Source organism: Pongo abelii, chromosome 19 (genome assembly GCF_028885655.2).
Source record: "Pongo abelii isolate AG06213 chromosome 19, NHGRI_mPonAbe1-v2.0_pri, whole genome shotgun sequence".
Lineage (NCBI taxonomy): Eukaryota > Metazoa > Chordata > Mammalia > Primates > Hominidae > Pongo > Pongo abelii.
The window spans coordinates 8,607,534-8,626,530 of NC_072004.2; the positions used below are offsets into that span (position 1 = coordinate 8,607,534).

The window sequence follows — 18,997 nt, forward strand, 5'->3', positions numbered from 1 at the left end:
AGGAACACAGTGGAGTGGAGAACAAACTTACCTTGTCTGACACCCTCAGGTCTTTGTCCCAGGCCAGGAATTTTTGAACGACAGGATCCCCTGTGAAAAGAGAGCCTGTGTCAGGGTGAGAAGCGGAACAGGGTTGCTGTGGGAGCAACAGAGCAGAGAGGAGAACTGTGTCCCTCTGGGGGAAGTCTCAGGATTGTGGCCAAGGCTTAGGTGGATGGGAGAAGAGAGAAGAACTTTCACTGGACAAGGAGGGAGGCTTCCGCTCTGAGATTCCCCTGAGGAGAGGCCGAAGGAGGCCTTTGGTGTCAGAGTCTACAGGATGAAGAGCTGTGAATAAGCCATGATGTCCTCCCATCAGACAGGAAGGGACCACCGCAGAAGTCATAATAGAATTCCCATCATTGCTTCCTGAGATAGTCACAGCTGGGTGTGCCCATGGCCTTGTTATCCCCCTCCACGGATGGAGACACTTAGGTTTAGAAAGGTCATCAAGAGACATAGAGTTTCAGAGGGTACAGCTGAAACCGAGCTTTCTTTTATCTTTTATTTTATTTTATTTATTTTATGACAGGGTCTTTCCCTGTCAACCAGGCTGGAGTGCAGTGGTGCAATCATAGCTCATTGCAACTTCAAACTCCTGAGTTCAACAGATCCTCCCGCCTCAGCCTCCCAAAGCGCCAAGATCTCAGGCATGAGCCACTGCACCTGGCTAGAAACCAAGCCTTCTTATTTCAAGTGCAGACCTTTATTAAGACTAGCCCAATCCTCTATCTCCTAAGCATCCTCCTCCCGCATGGAGCGCTCACCCCCGAGGAGGGCATATTCTTTTTACTGGGAAAGTGTGATTATTGAAAGAGTCCACTTTTTTAAAAGAACAGGGTTGGAGGTGCTCTTTGGGGGTATCCTCCTACCAAGCAGCCTGTTGAAGGCCTCGTGGTGCTCAGGGAGCACGGAGGATGCTCGCTTTCGCTTCAGCTTCATCTTGAGTCCACACAGCGTCTCCGCCACCCAGGTGTCCTCGGGCTCAGGGGCGCGCTCCAACTCCAGCTCCTCCTCCAGCTCCTCCTCGGATTCGTCTGACCATTCCATCTTCCTTTTCAGGCCAAGGGATTGAGACTGGGGGCTGGGATCTACCCAAGGGGCTGAGAGAAGGAACCAGGCCATGGTGTCATGTTTCTGCCATTGATCACCTTAGACGCCCCGACCCAGGAACCTCAAACTACTCTTCCATCCTCCCCAGCCTTGCAGACTGTCGGCTTCTCCAAGCCATGTTTCCACCTTTCTCCTTTGCTCATCCCCATCTGCCTCTGCCTCACCTCCCTATTCTTCCAGCTCTCTGTCCTCAAAACATTTCCTCATCACAGATAAGAACTTTCAATTGGAGAAAAACGGAAAACTTCCCTTGAGCTCTGTCTCCTCTCTCTCTCTCTCTTTTTTTTTTTTTTTTTTTTTTTGAGATGGAGTCTCCCTCTTGTTGCCCAGACTGGAGTGCAGTGGCGCGATCTCGGTTCACTGCAACCTCCGCCTCCTGGGTTCAAAAGATTCTCCTGCCTCAGCCTCTTGAGTAGCTGGGACTACAGGCATGTGCCACCATGCCCAGCTCATTTTTGTATTTGTGGTAGAGACAGGGTTTCATCATGTTAACCAGGATGGTCTCGATCTTCTGACCTCGTGATCCATCCGCCTTGGCCTTCCTCTCTCATCTTCTGAGGGCATCTCCTGACCCCCTTCATTGCTCCCCAGACTTTCTTTCCACGTGGCCATGCTTGGCCCCACTCCCTGCACCCTCCTTCCCCGATCCTTGGCTTCCTGAGTCCCTCCTTTCTTTCCCACACACCCTACTCAGGTGCTCCAGATTCCCAGTAACTGGCCCCCTTCCCTCTCCTCAGTCAATCATCTCCCATCGCTTCTCCCTCCAGTCACCTCACCTGATGGTCCTGGCACTTCATCATCCACCACCACCTCGGGGGACCGCACTGATGTGCTAGGCTGGGGGCTCTCCTCCTCAAACGGGGGGTGCGCTTGACCACTGGCCATAATCTCTCCTAAACGCTTTGTTTCTGTCCACAGAACCTAGTCCCTGTTCTGTCCAAAGCCTTCTTCCGGACTCCGTTAGGACCCAGAAGAGCGCGTTTCTCTTCTGGAGGCTCGGGAGAAGTTAGGAGTGAAGAGCAGTTCTGAGAAGTTGCTGTTGTCCACCTGAGCTCCCAAGCACCCAGAGGCCGGTCCTTCCAATCAGGAGAGTCGGAATCTCTGATGTCATCGGTCGTTCCAACCTGGCAACCAGTTTGAAGAAAAACACGTGTAACTGCCAGACTGATCTCTTTTCTTGGAGATCTGGGGTGAACGGTATCTCCTGGCAATGTCCCAACCTCTGAGCATTGTCCAAAAGCATCCTCAGGGTCTCCGCATTCCTCTTTTCCGTGTCCCAGCAGAGGCTGTGTCCTCTCCACTCTAAACTTGAGGGATGTTGGGCTCTCCTCCCCACTTCTCCTTGCCATTTCAGAGTCCAGTCTGGTGAGAGAGGGAGGAAGGTGGAAGGAAATTTAGGGTAAGCAGAATGATGAGATCTTCCAAGAGTGAGGTTAACATATACAGGAGATCCCGGGTACATTGACTTGTTGAATAGAGACGTTACGTCGAAGTACTCAATGTGGCAAAGCGTTTTTGCTGAATGTTTACTGTTATTCACTATCCTGGATCCTATACTAGGGGAACACACATCCTTTGCTCTCAGGCATCTTTGAGTCTGAGAGACATTTTGAGTAATGAAAATCATAGGAGACTGTCCATGGGTTCGTACAGATCTTCAATGGTGTCCACAAGTTCAGGGTATCCATGGATCACCTAAAGCCTTCCCCTCCAGTTCAGCTAAGGAACTCTGGTCTATATATCAACTATAACAACATATCTATTTCACTTGACCCCAAAATTTTCCTACTATTTATGTATTTTATGAATAAAATATCCTGTGTATAAAAAGACTAAGGGGAAAAATCTCAGCCAGGCCCAGGGGCTCCTGCTCATAATCTCACTCCTTTGGGAGGCCAAGGCAGGAGCGTCACTTGAGGTTAGGAGTTCAAGATTCGTCTGGGCAACATAGCAAAACCTCATCTCTACAAAATATAAACAAAGTAATCAGGAATCGTGGCACACACCTGTGGTCCCAGTACTTGGGAGGCTGAGGCAGGAGGATTGCTTCAGCCCAGGTGTTTGAGGCTGCAGTGAGCTATGATTGCACCACTGCACACCAGCCTGGAGGACAGAGTGAGACTCAGTCTCAAAAATATTTTTTTAAGAACAAATAAAAATATAAGAGCTGGATACTATCTCAGATACTATCCAAAGAACCTGTGGGTTCTGGCACAGCTTCCTAATGGGCTCCTAGGAGTCTCTCGCTGATGGGAAAGGCACAACTGAATGAAGAGGCAGATCCCGTCGCTGTGGAAGTCCAACTGTTAGGAAACTCTGCTTACGTTGAGCGGACCTTCGCATTCACGATGCTTTCAACCATCAGAACCGGTTGGATCCTTTTACAACAAAACAGAAAATCATCTTTCTCTCCTATTTAATAGGCTTTCAAACATTAGAAGATCAATATTCTGTTGCCATTAACATTTCTCTTCTGTACCACGTAAAGTTCTGATTAATCACTCTTCAAGCCAATTTTGCATATTCCTCTGTCTTCTAGGCAACTTCTGTAGACAGGCTACAATAAGGCAGCCATCTTAAATTATGTGAATACATTGTCCAAAAATGAGCTAAACAGTCCAGGTTTCTTCTGATATGTTCAGGGAAAAACAAAACTGTCACTTCTCCCCTTCTCTTTTCCTTCAGTGATGCAGGTGAATACAACAATGGCTGTAGGTATGCACCAAAAATATCATTAGAGTGAAACAGAAGGGGCTTTATTGGCTGGGCATGGTGGGTCATGCCTGCCATCCCTACACTTTGGGAGGCAAAGGCTGGAGAATCACTTGAACTCAGGAGTTGGAGACGAGTCTGAGTAACGTTGTGGGGCTCCGTCTCTCCAAAAAAATTTAAAATCAGCCTGGTGTGGTGGCACACACCTGTAGTCCCAGCTAGTTCGGAGGCTGAGTTTGGAGGAAGAGAAGTGCTTTGCAAATATCAGCCTTTCAGCCTAAGGATCTCAACTAGGAACATTAAGATACAGATGCCAGGACCCAGCCCCACAGATTCTAATTCCAAAGGACAAAAGTGGGGGCTGATTTAACTTCATCACTGGAGTCCATTCAGATTTGGAACTCTCTGGGTGGGGCAGCGCAACAGAGATCCCAAAGAAAGCAAAATCACTCTCAAATGAAATGAGCAGGAAAGATTTTTTGAGCGAGGTAAGTAAGACCTGGGCCTCACACGGGAGGGCTGTCACCAGGCTTTGTATCCTTGGCTTAGTGGGAACTTCTGAAGCAGCCTCCAAGGCCCCTGTATGCTGGTCGACAAGCCCCCTAACATTGGCTCACAACTGTAATTCCAGCACTTTGTGAGGCCAAGGCAGGAGGATTGCTTGAGCGCAGGAGTGGAAGACCAGCCTGGGCAACTTGGCGAAACCCTGTCTCCACCAAAGTAGAAAAAACTAGCTGGGTGTGGTGGCGCCTGCCTGTACTGTCAGCTACTCGGGAGGCTGAAGTGGGAGGATCATTTGAGCCTGGGAGGCGAAGGCTGCAGTGAACCTAGTTAGCGCCACTGCACTCAAGCCTGGGTGACAGAGTGAGACCGCATCTCAATTAAAAGAAGAAACCCTAAAAATTTTAACTGAGGATATAAAAGAACTGAATAGAGACTTACAAAATGTCTAAATGATGTTTCAATATGGTAAAGCTGTACATTCAATCCAAATGAATTTAGGAATTTAATGCAATTGCAATCAAAATCTCAGAGAGCTTTCCCCCCCGCAGCTGTTGACAAAACAATGTAAAAGTTTATCTAGAGAATTGAGTACTTAAGGAACTATCACAAAAGAAGAATGAGAGGGAATGTCCACTGCCAGACACCCAAATGTGTTCTAAAGTGAAAGTGTTACAACAGCATGTTGCTAGCGTCACTCCAGGCAAAAAACCTCAAGTGCTTTAAGGGCTTGGGCAAGTATCTTGCTCTAAGATAGGCCTGACTTTGTGAGCTGCCTAAAGGCATGAAAATTCACAATTTTCAAAGACACTTCTGACCAAAACCAAAACAAGACCAAACACAAATCTGGATCTGGAGGCCTGAAGCGGGTTACAGTGTCCCCGTTTATGATCCTTGATACAATAAAGAGAATAGAAAGTTCAGAATAAACCCAAGTTTCTATAGGAATGCATTAAATGCTGTCACGGCATATCCCAGTAGGGAAAGTAGAGATGATGCCACAAGTGGTGCTAGCACAACTAGTTCATTATTTGGAAAATAGAAAGACATATACAAATCAAATTCCAGATGGATTTATTTAAATGGGAAATTAAATTTTCAATGTGAAAATTCATTCTGTAGCAGGATATCCAACGGAAACGATGCTTTTCCGTTTTTTGCCACTGGTGAGAGAGCTGCCAGAACACAGCCTTGATCTCGCAAGTCATATGTGAGTCTCTGAAGACTTTACAAGTCTAATTTACAAGTTTAAATTCCAACCCAAAGTGTAGAGAGTCTTCATTTCCCTGCATCCTCGCTGCTGTGAACTGAATCTGTGCCCCCCTCAAAATTCGCATGTTGAAACCCTGTCTTAGTCCATTTTCATGCTGCTGATAAGGACATATCCAAGTCTGGAAAGAAAAAGAGGTTTAATTGGACTTACAGTTCCACATGGCTGGGAGGCCTGAGTCATGGCGGGAGGTGACAAGCACTTCTTACGTGGTGGCGGCAGGAGAAAATGAAAGGGAAGCAAAAGTGGAAACCCCTGATAAACCCATCAGATCTCCTGAGACTTATTCACTATCAGGAGAACAGCACAGGAAAGACCGGCCCCCACAATTCAATTACTTCTGCCTGGGTCCCTCTCATGACATGTGGGAATTCTGGGAGATAAGAACTCAAGTTGAGATTTGAATGGGGACACGGACAAACCATATCAAACCGTAATCTCCAATATAATTGTACTTGGATATAGAGCCTTTGGGATGTATTAGCTCCTAAGGGTGGTACCCTCATGATAGCTTTAGTGCCCTTTTAACAAAAGAGACAGCTTGCTTTCTCTCTCTTTGCTCTCTGCCATGTGAGGGAGCAGCAGGAAGACAGCCATCTGCAAACCAGCAAGCTGACTTTCAGCAGATGCTGCTTCTCCTGGCACCTTGATCTTGGACTTCCTGGCTTCCAGAGCTATGAGAAAGAAATGTTTAAGATTTCCAGCCTGCAAACCAGAAAATGGGCCCTCACCAGAACTGCCTCTCCTGGCACCTTGATCTTGGGCTTCCCAGCCTCCAGAAATGTGAGAAAGAAATGTTTTGAGTTTCCCAGTCGATGAGAATTTGTTAGAACAGAACAAACTGACTAAGACACTCACTAACATGGTATATTACCAATCTCTTAAATTTTGCCAGTCTGATAGGTGAAGTTACTCATCTGTGTACAGCCATTTCTTCTTCTGTGAGTCTCCTGTTCATGTTTCATGCGCATCTTAAACATCAAGTTGCTTTGCATTTTTATTGATTTATAGAAGGTATTTATGTATTCTGGAAAGTAATCCTGTATTTTTCATGCTTACTGCTACTCATCCTAATACCTCTGAGTGGATTGGTTGGACCCTCATCGGATGCAACAAGGGAGAGGAAGGCAACTCAGGCAGCAATCCATGGCAGGCTGACCAAGAGCCAGTCACACAGGCAGATTCACCAAGTCAGCAGAAGAATTAGCTTTCCCTCCTTCTAGGCTTGGGATTCTCTAACAGCAGAGAGGGCACTAAACAGGAGACATGGGCAATATTCGGTCTGTTTACCTGTGACTACATCATTGGCAGATAGATACAACAGACCTGCAGTCCCCAAGAATATTTTGAATTTTTTTTTTTTTTTGAGAGAGGGTCTTGCTCTGTTGCCCAGGCTGGAGTGCAGTGCTATGATCACGGCTGATGCAGCCTTGACCTCCCAGGCCCAAGCAATCCTCCCACCTCAGCCTCCTGGGTAGCTGGGACTGCAGGTGTGCACCACTACACCCAGCTAGGTTTTGTATTTTTTTTTTTTTTTTGAGATGGAGTCTCACTCTGTAGTACCCAGGCTGGAGTGCAGTGGTGTGATCTAGGCTCACTGTCACCTCCAACTCCCGGGTTCAGGTGATTCTCCTACCTCGGCCTCCCAAGTAGCTGGGAAGACAGGCGCATGCCACTAGCCCCGGCTAATTTTTTTGTATTTTTTTTTTTTAGTAGAGACGGGGCTTCGCCATGTTAGCCAGGATGGTTTCGATTTCCTGACCTCGTGATCTGCTCGCCTCGGCCTCCCAAAGTGCGGAGATTACAGGCGTGAGCCACTGCTCCCGGCCCAGTTTTGTATTTTTATAGAGGTGTGGTTTCGCCATGTTGCCCAGGCTGGTCTTGAACTCCTGGGCTCAAACCATCTGCCCACCTGGGCCTCCCAAAGTGCTGAAATGACAGGCAGGAGCCAGTGCATGCAGCCATACCAAGAATATTTGGAGTGTTCAAGGTCAGTGCAGACTCTTGTTAACTCCCTATGTTCATCCCATTATAAGTACACCCCTGGACATTGCACAAACGCTTCTCAAATTCCTCCCACATCTTACTTGCCTCGTTTGCATGTGGTTTATGGTACTGGCGACACGAGGGTCCTAGAATGAAGGTCATCTGTAACAATAGCTTCACGGTTCCATGTGCTGGAATAGTAACTGCGTTCTAGGCTCAGCCACACTTGTGGTTACGCAAACATCCACACTTTGCAACCTCCTCCACCTTATCTTGTGTGTCTGTCAAGCGTCTCCTCAGAGTTCATTGACTTCATTAATTTGATTTCTACTAACTAACCCGAGATATTTCCGTCTTCTCATAAATAGTTTTACTGTATGGGCCGAATGCAGTGTGTCACGCCTGTAATCCCAACACTTTGGGTGGCCGAGGGGGACGGATCACCTGAGGTCAGGAGTTCGAGATCAGCCTGGCCAACATGGTAAAATGGTGCCTCTACTAAAAATACAGAAATTAGCTGGGCGTGGTGGCAGGCACCTGTAATCCCAGCTTCTCAGGAGGCTGAGACAAGAGAATTACTTGAACCTGGGAGGCGGAGGTTGCAGTGAGCTGAGATTGAGCCACTGCATTTCCGCCTGGGGAATGGGACAAGATCCTTGTCTCAAATAAATAAATAAATAAATAAATAAAATAAAGGGCCAGGGGAGGTGGCTCGTGCCTGCAATCCCAGCACTTTGGGAAGCCGAGGCGGATGGATCACGAGGTCAGGAGATCAAGACCATCCTGGCTAACATGGTGAAACCCCGCTTCTGCTAAAAATACAAAAAATTAGCCGAGCGTGGTGGCCTGTGCCTGTAGTCCCAGCTACTTGGGAGGCTGAGGCAGGAGAATGGTGTGTACATAGGAGGCGGAGCTTGCAGTGAGCCGAGATTGCACCACTGCACTCCAGCCTGGGTGACAGACCGAGACTCCATCTCAAAAAAAAAAAAAAAAAAAAAAAAAAAAAAGAAAGAAAAAAAAAGATTCAGCATTATTTTCCAGGGTTAATAAATTTGTTCAAATAACTAAAACCGCATTAAACAAAAATGTCATTGGACAACAAATAAGCAATCCAGACCGATATGGTCCCAGTCATTGTGAAGATGAGAAAACTTCATCTTTATTGCATTTTCCCAGGCAGCGCACTGCACTGTCCTCTTTGAAACACACAGCTCCTGTCCTCCTTTCAAACACATGTCCTCTTTAAGGTAACATACGAACCTTTCAATACAAGCTAAAAAATTATGTCTGAATTCTCACAATTCAATAACAAACACTCAACGTCCAATAAAAATTTATTTTTACAAGAATTTCTGGGAAATGCCACCTAGCTATAAATATAATAGATATATTATGTAACTACTCTAGGTAATGACAGTGCTCCCTTCAGCAGCACATGTAATAACAGATAAAAAGATTTAAAAATAAAACATTTAGGATAAAAAGAATCCTCTCTTAAAAATGAAAACAGAATTATATTTATATGTATATAACAGGTGTAACAGCCATCACACAACTTCATAAGAACAGTGTCATTTAAAAAATACTTGTATTTCTAAACTAGTTAAATAAATGTAGTAATAATGCCACGCCCATCATTTTCAAAATAAACAAACAAAATGTATAGTATATATTGGACATGTTAGTATATACGGAAGGCATGTTAAAAATCACAACTGAATTCTCACAATTCAGTAACAAACACTAAACAGAAAATAAACATTTCTATTTACAAGAATGTAGGGGAACTACCACCTAGCTATACATATAATGGATATATTAGGTCAGTATCATAGATAACAAGAGTGCTCGCTTCGGGAGCACATGTAATAATAGATAAAACGATTTAAAGAGAAAACATTTACGATAAAAAGGATCCTCTCTTAAAAATGAACACTAAATTATATTTATGTGTCTATAACAACCATCAGAGAACTCTATAGGAACAGCATGTTTTCAAAACTACAAAAACTCCAGACTCTTTTAAATCAACCTAGTAATAATTGTATGGCCAACATTTGAAAAATAAACCAATAAAATGTACAGTATCTATTAAACTATCTCTTAAAATCCTATGGCAGTAATTTCATATTTTACGAAGAATTCTGTGACAATCTGAGCGCCTGCGCTGTGCCTTCAAATGCTCTGGACTGTGGCAACCAAGTCCATAGGAAACAGGAACTCCAGCTTCCAGCCCAGGGGAGGCTGGGATTCAGCAACGTGAAAAGGGAGGTTTTGCCGCAGGAAGGGGTGGAACCAGAAACACCCCTGGTTTCTCACTTTCCCTCCACTGACTCCTAGAAGTACCTCCATGGCTCCTAGGAGGAAAACCTGGTCACGGTATTTTGCCCCTTCTAGAAGAGTCCAGCTTCTTCTAGATGATCTGCACAGGAGGCTCCTCTATCCCTTCCTGGTGTCTGGCATTAGCGTCGCGATCAACTTCCTGCTGAAAATTCCCATCTCCCCTGGGCCCAGTGTTCTGGAAGTGAGAGAGAGGATGTCACACTTCAAGGAGGGAGATCTCTAGACAGGAAGGTTATTCCCATCCCACGTCAATCCTAACTAGAGTTCAGAGCAATGTATAAATCCGATTTTATCTCTAACCCTTTATTGTAAACCCTGATTCTGAACCATCATTTTTGATTCTGGTACTCACACTTTGGTGAGCTTGACTCCACAAATCACTTAATACACCCAAGGTCAGCCCCAGTGATCTGCTTCATAGCAAGGACTTTGGGTGGGTCCACCCAGGGAGTAGACCACACTTGGAGGACGTGGCTGTGGACTTCATCACACGTGGGGCCTTTTATGTTGCTGAAGATCTAAACTTTTAACCATGCTACAAACATGTCTAACACGACAACCTCAGGAACCAGCAGACCAGATTCCTAATCCCAAACCTTAATCTCTCATGTTTAAGTCTAATGCTTGGTCCTAAATGTGGTTAGCTGCACAAGATGTCAACCAAATCTTCACTGAATCCTTTCCCCAAATCAGTAACTCAAGTGTGTCAACCATAATGAACCTCCCTGGACCTAGGTAGCATTCTCATTTTTGAGAAAGAGTGTCACTCGTGTCACTCTGTCATCCTGGCTGGAGTTCAGTGGCGGAATCACAGCTCACTGCAGCCCCGACCTATGGGGCTCTGGTGTTCCTTCCGCCTCAGGCTCCTGAGTAGTGGAGACTAGAGGTGCCCACCAGGACGCCCGGCTAATTGTTGTATTTTTTGTGGAGATGGGGTGTCACCATGTTGACCAGGCTTGAAGCCGGATCAAGCAGTTGGGTTCCTCGGGTTTTTTGATAGATGAGAATATTCTGCCTTTACCCCGGAGGATATACACGTACCTTCTCTCAGGCCGATGACCTCAGGCCTCCATGTCCCCAGAGCTCTAGGAAATGAGGGTGCGTTCTCGGGCCCACACCCAGTGCTCTGGGTCATAAGCCTGGATCTGGAAAAACACACACCACTTGAGAAGCCAGGGACTCCCCAGGAAGACCCCTCCCTGCCCTCCTCCAGCCTCCAATCCACCCCACCCCTCCCCACCCCCACCTCCTCATATGGCCCCACCTACCTCCTCCATCTCCTCGGGGGAAACCCACGTCCTCCAGCGCATGGAACAGAGGAGCTGGTATCGAAGCTTATGGAACAAGGGTCGCTGGGAGTAGTTCTTCCCGTAGAGGAAGGAGAAGATGTCTTGTTTGGGGGCCTGGTTGTCCTCCTCCATGTCACTGGCCAGGTAGCTGGGGAGAGAGATCAGGTTGCTGCTCAGGGGCCCCACCAGGAGGGACCCCTGCCTGAGGGCAGTTTCCCAGAGAGGAGTGCGGGGAGCGTCCTCAGCTCAGCACCAACAGCCACCCTGCAGAGAGCCCTGCCTTCCTCAGGAGGCCCCGCTGGACAGAGACCTGCTGAGGGCGCCTCTCACACCTTCAGGAAGGAGATGATCCAAGTGGTGGCTGGGAGTGGTGGCCCTCGCCTGGAATCCCAGCACGTTGGGAGTCCAGGCAGGAGGATCACTGGAGGCCAGGAGTTAGAGACCAGTCTGGGTAACATGGCAAGACCCCCACTGAATTGGAAAACAACCCAAGTCTTATCCTAAGGGTGTGTCCTGCCATCCTTACACAAGACAGATGACATCACCTCATCCTAGTCCCCATCCCTGTTCCTCCCACACCCCCTTTCCTTGACATGTATGCACACACCTGTCTGCCCCCTCCATCATAAGTGCCCCCAAGGACAGGAACCTACTGGTGTGTTTCTGTAAATCATCTCTCACCTACCAAAAGGCCACTAGAGGGCTTTGTTTATCTTGGTGCATGAATTCAACAAGCATGGCTGCGAACTCTCTTCTCATCCTTCCTATTCCCTGGCACATATGATGTACTTCATAAGGTTTTGTTGAATAAATGAATACATGAATGAATGAAGGAAAGAAGGAAAGATTTATCTTACAGGCAAATGCCATATGAATTATTCCATAGAGTCAATATAATACGAGTACTTTCAAAATGAAAAGAATTGTGCTGAGTGTTTCAGGAATACTTTGATATTTTGGCTAATTGGGTGGCTCACATCTATAATACCAGCACTCTGAGAGGCTGAGGTGAGAACCCAGGAGTTCCAGAAAAGCCTGGGTGACATAGCAAAACCTCATCTCTACTAAAAATCATAAAACCTGGCTAGATGTGGTGGCGTGCACCTGTAGTCCCAACTACTCAGGAGGCTGAGGTGGGAGGATCACTAGAGCCTGGGAGATGGAGGCTGCGGTGAGCTACGATCAGGCTACTGCACTCCAGCCTGAGGGACAGAGCAAATCCCTGGTAAAAACAAAAACAAATCTTTGATATTTTGACAAGACCCTGCCTTCAACAGGGGTCTAGTCTGATGGGTTTGAGGAAAAGGAGGGCAGATAAACGAATCCAAAACGTCACATCGTCCTAGGATGTCACTAAAGTGCTGTGGGGATGCAGAAGCTGGAAGATCAGGGAGGCATCGCAAAGGCTGTGGGGTTGAACTGACTTTAAGGAATGGGCCATTCCCTTCAGATCCACATGTGTGCAGGACATCCAGAGAGAAAACACAAAATCCAAATGGAGTGGAGGGCATTTGGGAGGAGTGGCGAAAGCAAAGAATGAAACATGAAGATGGTAGGCAGGTTTGGTGGTAGAAGGACTGCAGAGAGGGTTGAATTCGCCCTATGGTCCCGGGCCTCCATTTGGAGACAAATCAGCTAAGGAAGTTGTTCAGGTGGGCAGTGAAGGCGTGGGAGCTGTGCTTTGGAAAGCTATTCAGGCAGCACTAGGAAGCCCCCTGGCTTGGGGCAGGACTCGCAGGAAGCCCCAGCAGGGAGTATTTGATGATGGATCCGTGTTATGCAAGGACGACCTGAATTTCAGCCCCTGTCATGGGAACCTGGAGGAGGAGGATGGAAAATTGCACTTGGTGTTGATATGGGAAGGAGAGAGACGAGAGAACCAGAAATGGCTGCTTGCTTGGGGAGCAGGGTCGTGTCCACGGCTTTCCTTTCCCCTTAGGACGGGTTTATGTTTCCTTTTGTTTGATTCTACTATTTGTCAACTGCATTTGTGTTTGTTTTTAGAAAGAACAGACTAAGAACACCATAGTATAATCTTATCGTTTTTATATACAGAGTAAAGAGGAGAAATAGGGTAAAAAAATAGATGGAAGGTTGGAATCCCACTTCGTCCACTGTCCCAGGGTGTGGGATATTGACAGGTGGGAAGCAGCAAACTACTCACAGAGCCAGGAAGAAATGGATGCGTTGGTATTGCCAGGAGAAGAGGCCGGCACGGCTAAAATACGCTATGACCATAGCCAGGAGATACTGATGGAGAGAAGGGAACAGAGAGAGACAAAGGTTGGTCACATCCTGGAAGAGGAAGATGGTGGAGATAAGGGAACAGGGGCTGGGGCGCGGTTGTCTATCACAGAAGGAACCTCAGTGTTGGGTGACTATGCTCATTGGGGGCTTGCGGGTGGAGAGTGTTCAAAGTCAGCTGCAAATCCAGGAAGTCGGAGGAAGGGAGGTCTGTGATGCTCCCATGATGATGAGCTCCAATGGGATCACTGGAGGGAGTGTGTCTAGGGTGGCTAATGTCAGGAGGGTCTTGGTGAGCTGGGGTAAAGGACTGTCCCAGAGATCTGAGAGGATAGGGGTCAGGAGTTTCAAGACTGGCCCACGGCCTGGATTCCAAAGGACCCTGTGCAGAGGCAGCGGCCACCCATCAACTATGCAATAGGCTACCAGAGCCCCGAGGGAGATGCTGACAAATGATGAGAAGACCTAGAATAGCTGGGGGCGGTGACTCACACCTGGAGTCCCAGCTATTGGAGAGGCTGAGGCGGGAGGATCACTTGAGCCCAGGAGGCTGAGGCTGCAGTGAGCTATGATGGCACCACTGCATTCCAGCCTGGGCAACAGAACGAGACCCTGTTTCTGAAAAAAGAAAAATCAAAACGTGGGCGCCCAAGAGTATGGAATCAGCAGGTGGGAGATGGTAGAGGGAGAGAAGAGAGCAACTGTGGGTTTAGACGCTGCATCCTCCCCCAGGATGTGTGTTAAAACAGGAACACAGTGGAGTGGAGAACAAACTTACCTTGTCTGACACCCTCAGGTCTTTGTCCCAGGCCAGGAATTTTTGAACGACAGGATCCCCTGTGAAAAGAGAGCCTGTGTCAGGGTGAGAAGCGGAACAGGGTTGCTGTGGGAGCAACAGAGCAGAGAGGAGAACTGTGTCCCTCTGGGGGAAGTCTCAGGATTGTGGCCAAGGCTTAGGTGGATGGGAGAAGAGAGAAGAACTTTCACTGGACAAGGAGGGAGGCTTCCGCTCTGAGATTCCCCTGAGGAGAGGCCGAAGGAGGCCTTTGGTGTCAGAGTCTACAGGATGAAGAGCTGTGAATAAGCCATGATGTCCTCCCATCAGACAGGAAGGGACCACCGCAGAAGTCATAATAGAATTCCCATCATTGCTTCCTGAGATAGTCACAGCTGGGTGTGCCCATGGCCTTGTTATCCCCCTCCACGGATGGAGACACTTAGGTTTAGAAAAGTCATCAAGAGACATAGAGTTTCAGAGGGTACAGCTGAAACCGAGCTTTCTTTTATCTTTTCTTTTCTTTTATGTATTTTATGACAGGGTCTTTCCCTGTCAACCAGGCTGGAGTGCAGTGGTGCAATCATAGCTCATTGCAACTTCAAACTGCTGAGTTCAACAGATCCTCCCTCCTCAGCCTCTCAAAGTGCCAAGACCTCAGGCATGAGCCACTGCACCTGGCTAGAAACCAAGCCTTCTTATTTCAAGTGCAGACCTTTATTAAGACTAGCCCAATCCTCTATCTCCTAAGCATTCTCCTCCCGCATGGAGTGCTCACCCCCCAGGAGGGCATATTCTTCTTACTGGGAAAGTGTGATTATTGAAAGATTCCACTTTTTTAAAAGGACAGGGTTGGAGGTGCTCTTTGGGGTATCCTCCTACCAAGCAGCCTGTTGAAGGCCTCATGGTGCTCAGGGAGCACGGAGGATGCTCCCTTTCGCTTCAGCTTCATCTTGAGTCCACACAGCGTCTCCGCCACCCAGGTGTCCTCGGGCTCAGGGGCGCGCTCCAACTCCAGCTCCTCCTCCAGCTCCTCCTCGGATTCGTCTGACCATTCCATCTTCCTTTTCAGGCCAAGGGATTGAGGCTGGGGGCTGGGATCTACCCAAGGGGCTGAGTGAAGAAACCAGGCCATGGTGTCATGTTTCTGCCATTGATCACCTTAGACGCCCCGACCCAGGAACCTCAAACTACTCTTCCATCCTCCCCAGCCTCGCAGACTGTCGGCTTCTCCGAGCCATGTTTCCACCTTTCTCCTTTGCTGATCCCCATCTGCCTCTCCCTCACCTCCCCATTCCTCCAGCTCTCTGTCCTCAAAACATTTCCTCATCACAGAGAAGAACTTTCAATTGGAGAAAAACGGAAAACTTCCCTTGAGCTCTGTCTCCTCTCTCTCTCTCTCTCTCTTTTTTTTTTTTTTTTTTTTTGAAATGGAGTCTCCCTCTTGTTGCCCAGACTGGAGTGCAGTGGCGCAATCTCGGTTCACTGCAACCTCTGCCTCCTGGGTTCAAATGATTCTCCTGCCTCAGCCTCTTGAGTAGCTGGGACTACAGGCATGCGCCACCATGCCCAGCTCATTTTTGTATTTGTGGTAGAGACAGGGTTTCATCATGTTAATCAGGATGGTCTTGATCTTCTGACCTCGTGATCCGTCCGCCTTGGCCTTCCTCTCTCATCTTTTGAGCGCATCTCCTGACCCCCTTCATTGCTCCCCAGACTTTCTTTCCACGTGGCCATGCTTGGCCCCACTCCCTGCACCCTCCTTCCCCGATCCTTGGCTTCCTGAGTCCCTCCTTTCTTTCCCACACACGCTACTCAGGTGCTCCAGATTCCCAGTAACTGGCCCCCTTCCCTCTCCTCAGTCAATCATCTCCCATCGCTTCTCCCTCCAGTCACCTCACCTGGTGCTCCTGGCACTTCATCATCCACCACCACCTCGGGGGACCGCACTGATGTGCTAGGCTGGGGGCTCTCCTCCTCAAACGGGGGATGCGCTTGACCACTGGCCATAATCTCTCCCAAACGCTTTGTTTCTGTCCACAGAACCTAGTCCCTGTTCTGTCCAAAGCCTTCTTCCAGACTCCGTTTGGACCCAGAAGAGCGCGTTTCTCTTCTGGAGGCTCGGGAGAAGTTAGGAGTGAAGAGCAGTTCTGAGAAGTTGCTGTTGTCCACCTGAGCTCCCAAGCACCCAGAGGCCGGTCCTTCCAATCAGGAGAGTCGGAATCTCTGATGTCATCGGTCGTTCCAACCTGGCAACCAGTTTGAAGAAAAACACGTGTAACTGCCAGACTGATCTCTTTTCTTGGAGATCTGGGGTGAACGGTATCTCCTGGGAATGTCCCAACCTCTGTGCATTGTCCAAAAGCATCCTCAGGGTCTCCGCATTCCTCTTTTCCCTGTCCCAGCAGAGGCTGTGTCCTCTCCACTCTAAACTTGAGGGATGTTGGGCTCTCCTCCCCACTTCTCCTTCTCATTTCAGAGTCCAGTCTGGTGAGAGAGGGAGGAAGGTGGAAGGAAATTTAGGGTAAGCAGAATGATGAGAACTTCCAAGAGTGAGGTTAACATATACAGGAGATCCCAGGTACATTGACTTGTTGAATAGAGACGTTACGTCGAAGTACTCAATGTGGCAAAGCGTTTTTGCTGAATGTTTACTGGTATTCACTATCCTGGATCCTATACTAGGGGAGCACGCATCCTTTGCTCTCAGGCATCTTTGAGTCCGAGAGACATTTTGAGTAATGGAAATCATAGGAGACTGTCCATGGGTTCGTACAGATCTTCAATGGTGTCCACAAGTTCAGGGCATCCATGGATCACCTAAAGCCTTCCCCTCCAGTTCAGCTAAGGAACTCTGGTCTATATATCAACTATTACAACATATCTATTTCACTTGACCCCAAAATTTTCCTACTATTTATGTATTTTATGAATAAAATATCCTGTGTATAAGAAGACTAAGGGGAAAAATCTCAGCCAGGCCCAGGGGCTCCTGCTCATAATCTCACTCCTTTGGGAGGCCAAGGCAGGAGCGTCACTTGAGGTTAGGAGTTCAAGATTCGTCTGGGCAACATAGCAAAACCTCATCTCTACAAAATATAAACAAAGTAATCAGGAATCGTGGCACACACCTGTGGTCCCAGTACTTGGGAGGCTGAGTCAGGAGGATTGCTTCAGCCCAGGTGTTTGAGGCTGCAGTGAGCTATGATTGCACCACTGCACACCAGCCTGGAGGACAGAGTGAGACTCAGTCTCAAAAATATTTTTTTAAGAACAAATAAAAATATAAGAGCTGGATACTATCTCAGATACCATCCAAAGAACCTGTGAGTTCTGGCACAGCTTCCTAATGGGCTCCTAGGAGTCTCTCGCTGATGGGAAAGGCACAACTGAATGAAGAGGCAGATCCCGTCACTGTGGAAGTCCAACTGTTAGGAAACTCTGCTTACATTGAGCGGACCTTCGCATTCACGATGCTTTCAACCATCAGAACCGGTTGGATCCTTTTACAACAAAACAGAAAATCATCTTTCTCTCCTATTTAATAGGCTTTCAAACATTAGAAGATCAATATTCTGTTGCCATTAACATTTCTCTTCTGTACCACGTAAAGTTCTGATTAATCACTCTTCAAGCCAGTTTTGCATATTCCTCTGTCTTCTAGGCACCTTCTGTAGACAGGCTACAATAAGGCAGCCATCTTAAATTATGTGAATACATTGTCTAAAAATGAGCTAAACAGTCCAGGTTTCATCTGATATGTTCAGGGAAAAATAAAACTGTCACTTCTCCCCTTCTCTTTTCCTTCAGTGATGCAGGTGAATACAACAATGGCTGTTAGGTATGCACCAAAAATATCATTAGAGTGAAACAGAAGGGGCTTTATTGGCTGGGCATGGTGGCTCATGCCTGTCATCCCTACAATTTTGGAGGCAAAGGCTGGAGAATCACTTGAACCCAGGAGTTGGAGACGAGTCTGAGTAACGTTGTGAGACTCCGTCACTCCAAAAAAATTTAAAATCAGCCTGGTGTGGTGGCACACACCTGTAGTCCCAGCTAGTTCGGAGGCTGAGTTTGGAGGAAAAGAAGTGCTTTGCAAATACCAGCCTTTCAGCCTAAGGATCTCAACTAGGAACATTAAGATACAGATGCCAGGACCCAGCCCCACAGATTCTAGTTCCAAAGGACTGAAGTGGGGGCTGATTTAACTTCATCACTGGAGTCCATTCAGATTTGGAACTCTCTGGGTGGGGCAGCGCAACAGAGATCCCAAAGAAAGCAAAATCACTCTCAAATGAAATGAGCAGGAGAGATTTTTTGAGCGAGGTAAGTAAGACCTGGGCCTCACACGGGAGGGCTGTCACCAGGCTTTGTATCCTTGGCTTAGTGGGAACTTCTGAAGCAGCCTCCAAGGCCCCTGTATGCTGGTCGACAAGCCTCCTAACATTGGCTCACAACTGTAATTCCAGCACTTTGTGAGGCCAAGGCAGGAGGATTGCTTGAGCGCAGGAGTGCAAGACCAGCCTGGGCAACTTGGCGAAACCCTGTCTCCACCAAAGTAGAAAAAACTAGCTGGGTGTGGTGGCGCCTGCCTGTACTGTCAGCTACTTGGGAGGCTGAAGTGGGAGGATCATTTGAGCCTGGGAGGCAAAGGCTGCAGTGAACCGAGTTAGCGCCACTGCACTCAAGCCTGGGTGACAGAGTGAGACCGCATCTCAATTAAAA

At 47.7% G+C, this 18,997-nt stretch overlaps 2 protein-coding genes across 3 annotated transcripts in view; both read right to left on the reverse strand.

Moving 5' to 3' along the window:
* The window catches only part of LOC129047326 (speedy protein E4-like), an 11,090-nt gene extending 8,576 nt beyond the window's left edge, over positions 1-2,514 (reverse strand). The window contains exons 1-3 of one of the 2 annotated variants that reach the window (XM_054535407.2): positions 1,929-2,406; positions 912-1,142; positions 32-90 (exon numbers count right to left, since the gene is read on the reverse strand). In XM_054535407.2, coding sequence (XP_054391382.2) covers positions 32-90; positions 912-1,142; positions 1,929-2,037 — 399 coding nt within the window. In that variant the 5' untranslated portion in view covers positions 2,038-2,406. Of the gene's footprint in view, positions 1-31; positions 91-911; positions 1,143-1,928 lie in introns of both variants that reach the window. The other variant, XM_054535406.2, reaches the window with a different exon arrangement.
* Positions 2,515-8,659: 6,145 nt separating this feature from the next.
* On the reverse strand, positions 8,660-16,676 carry LOC129051003 (speedy protein E4-like). The gene is made up of 7 exons (XM_054535408.2): positions 16,174-16,676; positions 15,155-15,385; positions 14,276-14,334; positions 13,418-13,503; positions 11,233-11,401; positions 11,006-11,109; positions 8,660-10,139 (listed from the first exon to the last, which is right to left on the reverse strand). Exons 1-6 carry the CDS (start codon positions 16,280-16,282, stop codon positions 11,050-11,052), a joined length of 714 nt encoding a protein of 237 aa, XP_054391383.2. The 5' UTR covers positions 16,283-16,676; the 3' UTR covers positions 8,660-10,139; positions 11,006-11,049.
* Between the last annotated feature and the right edge of the window lie 2,321 nt (positions 16,677-18,997).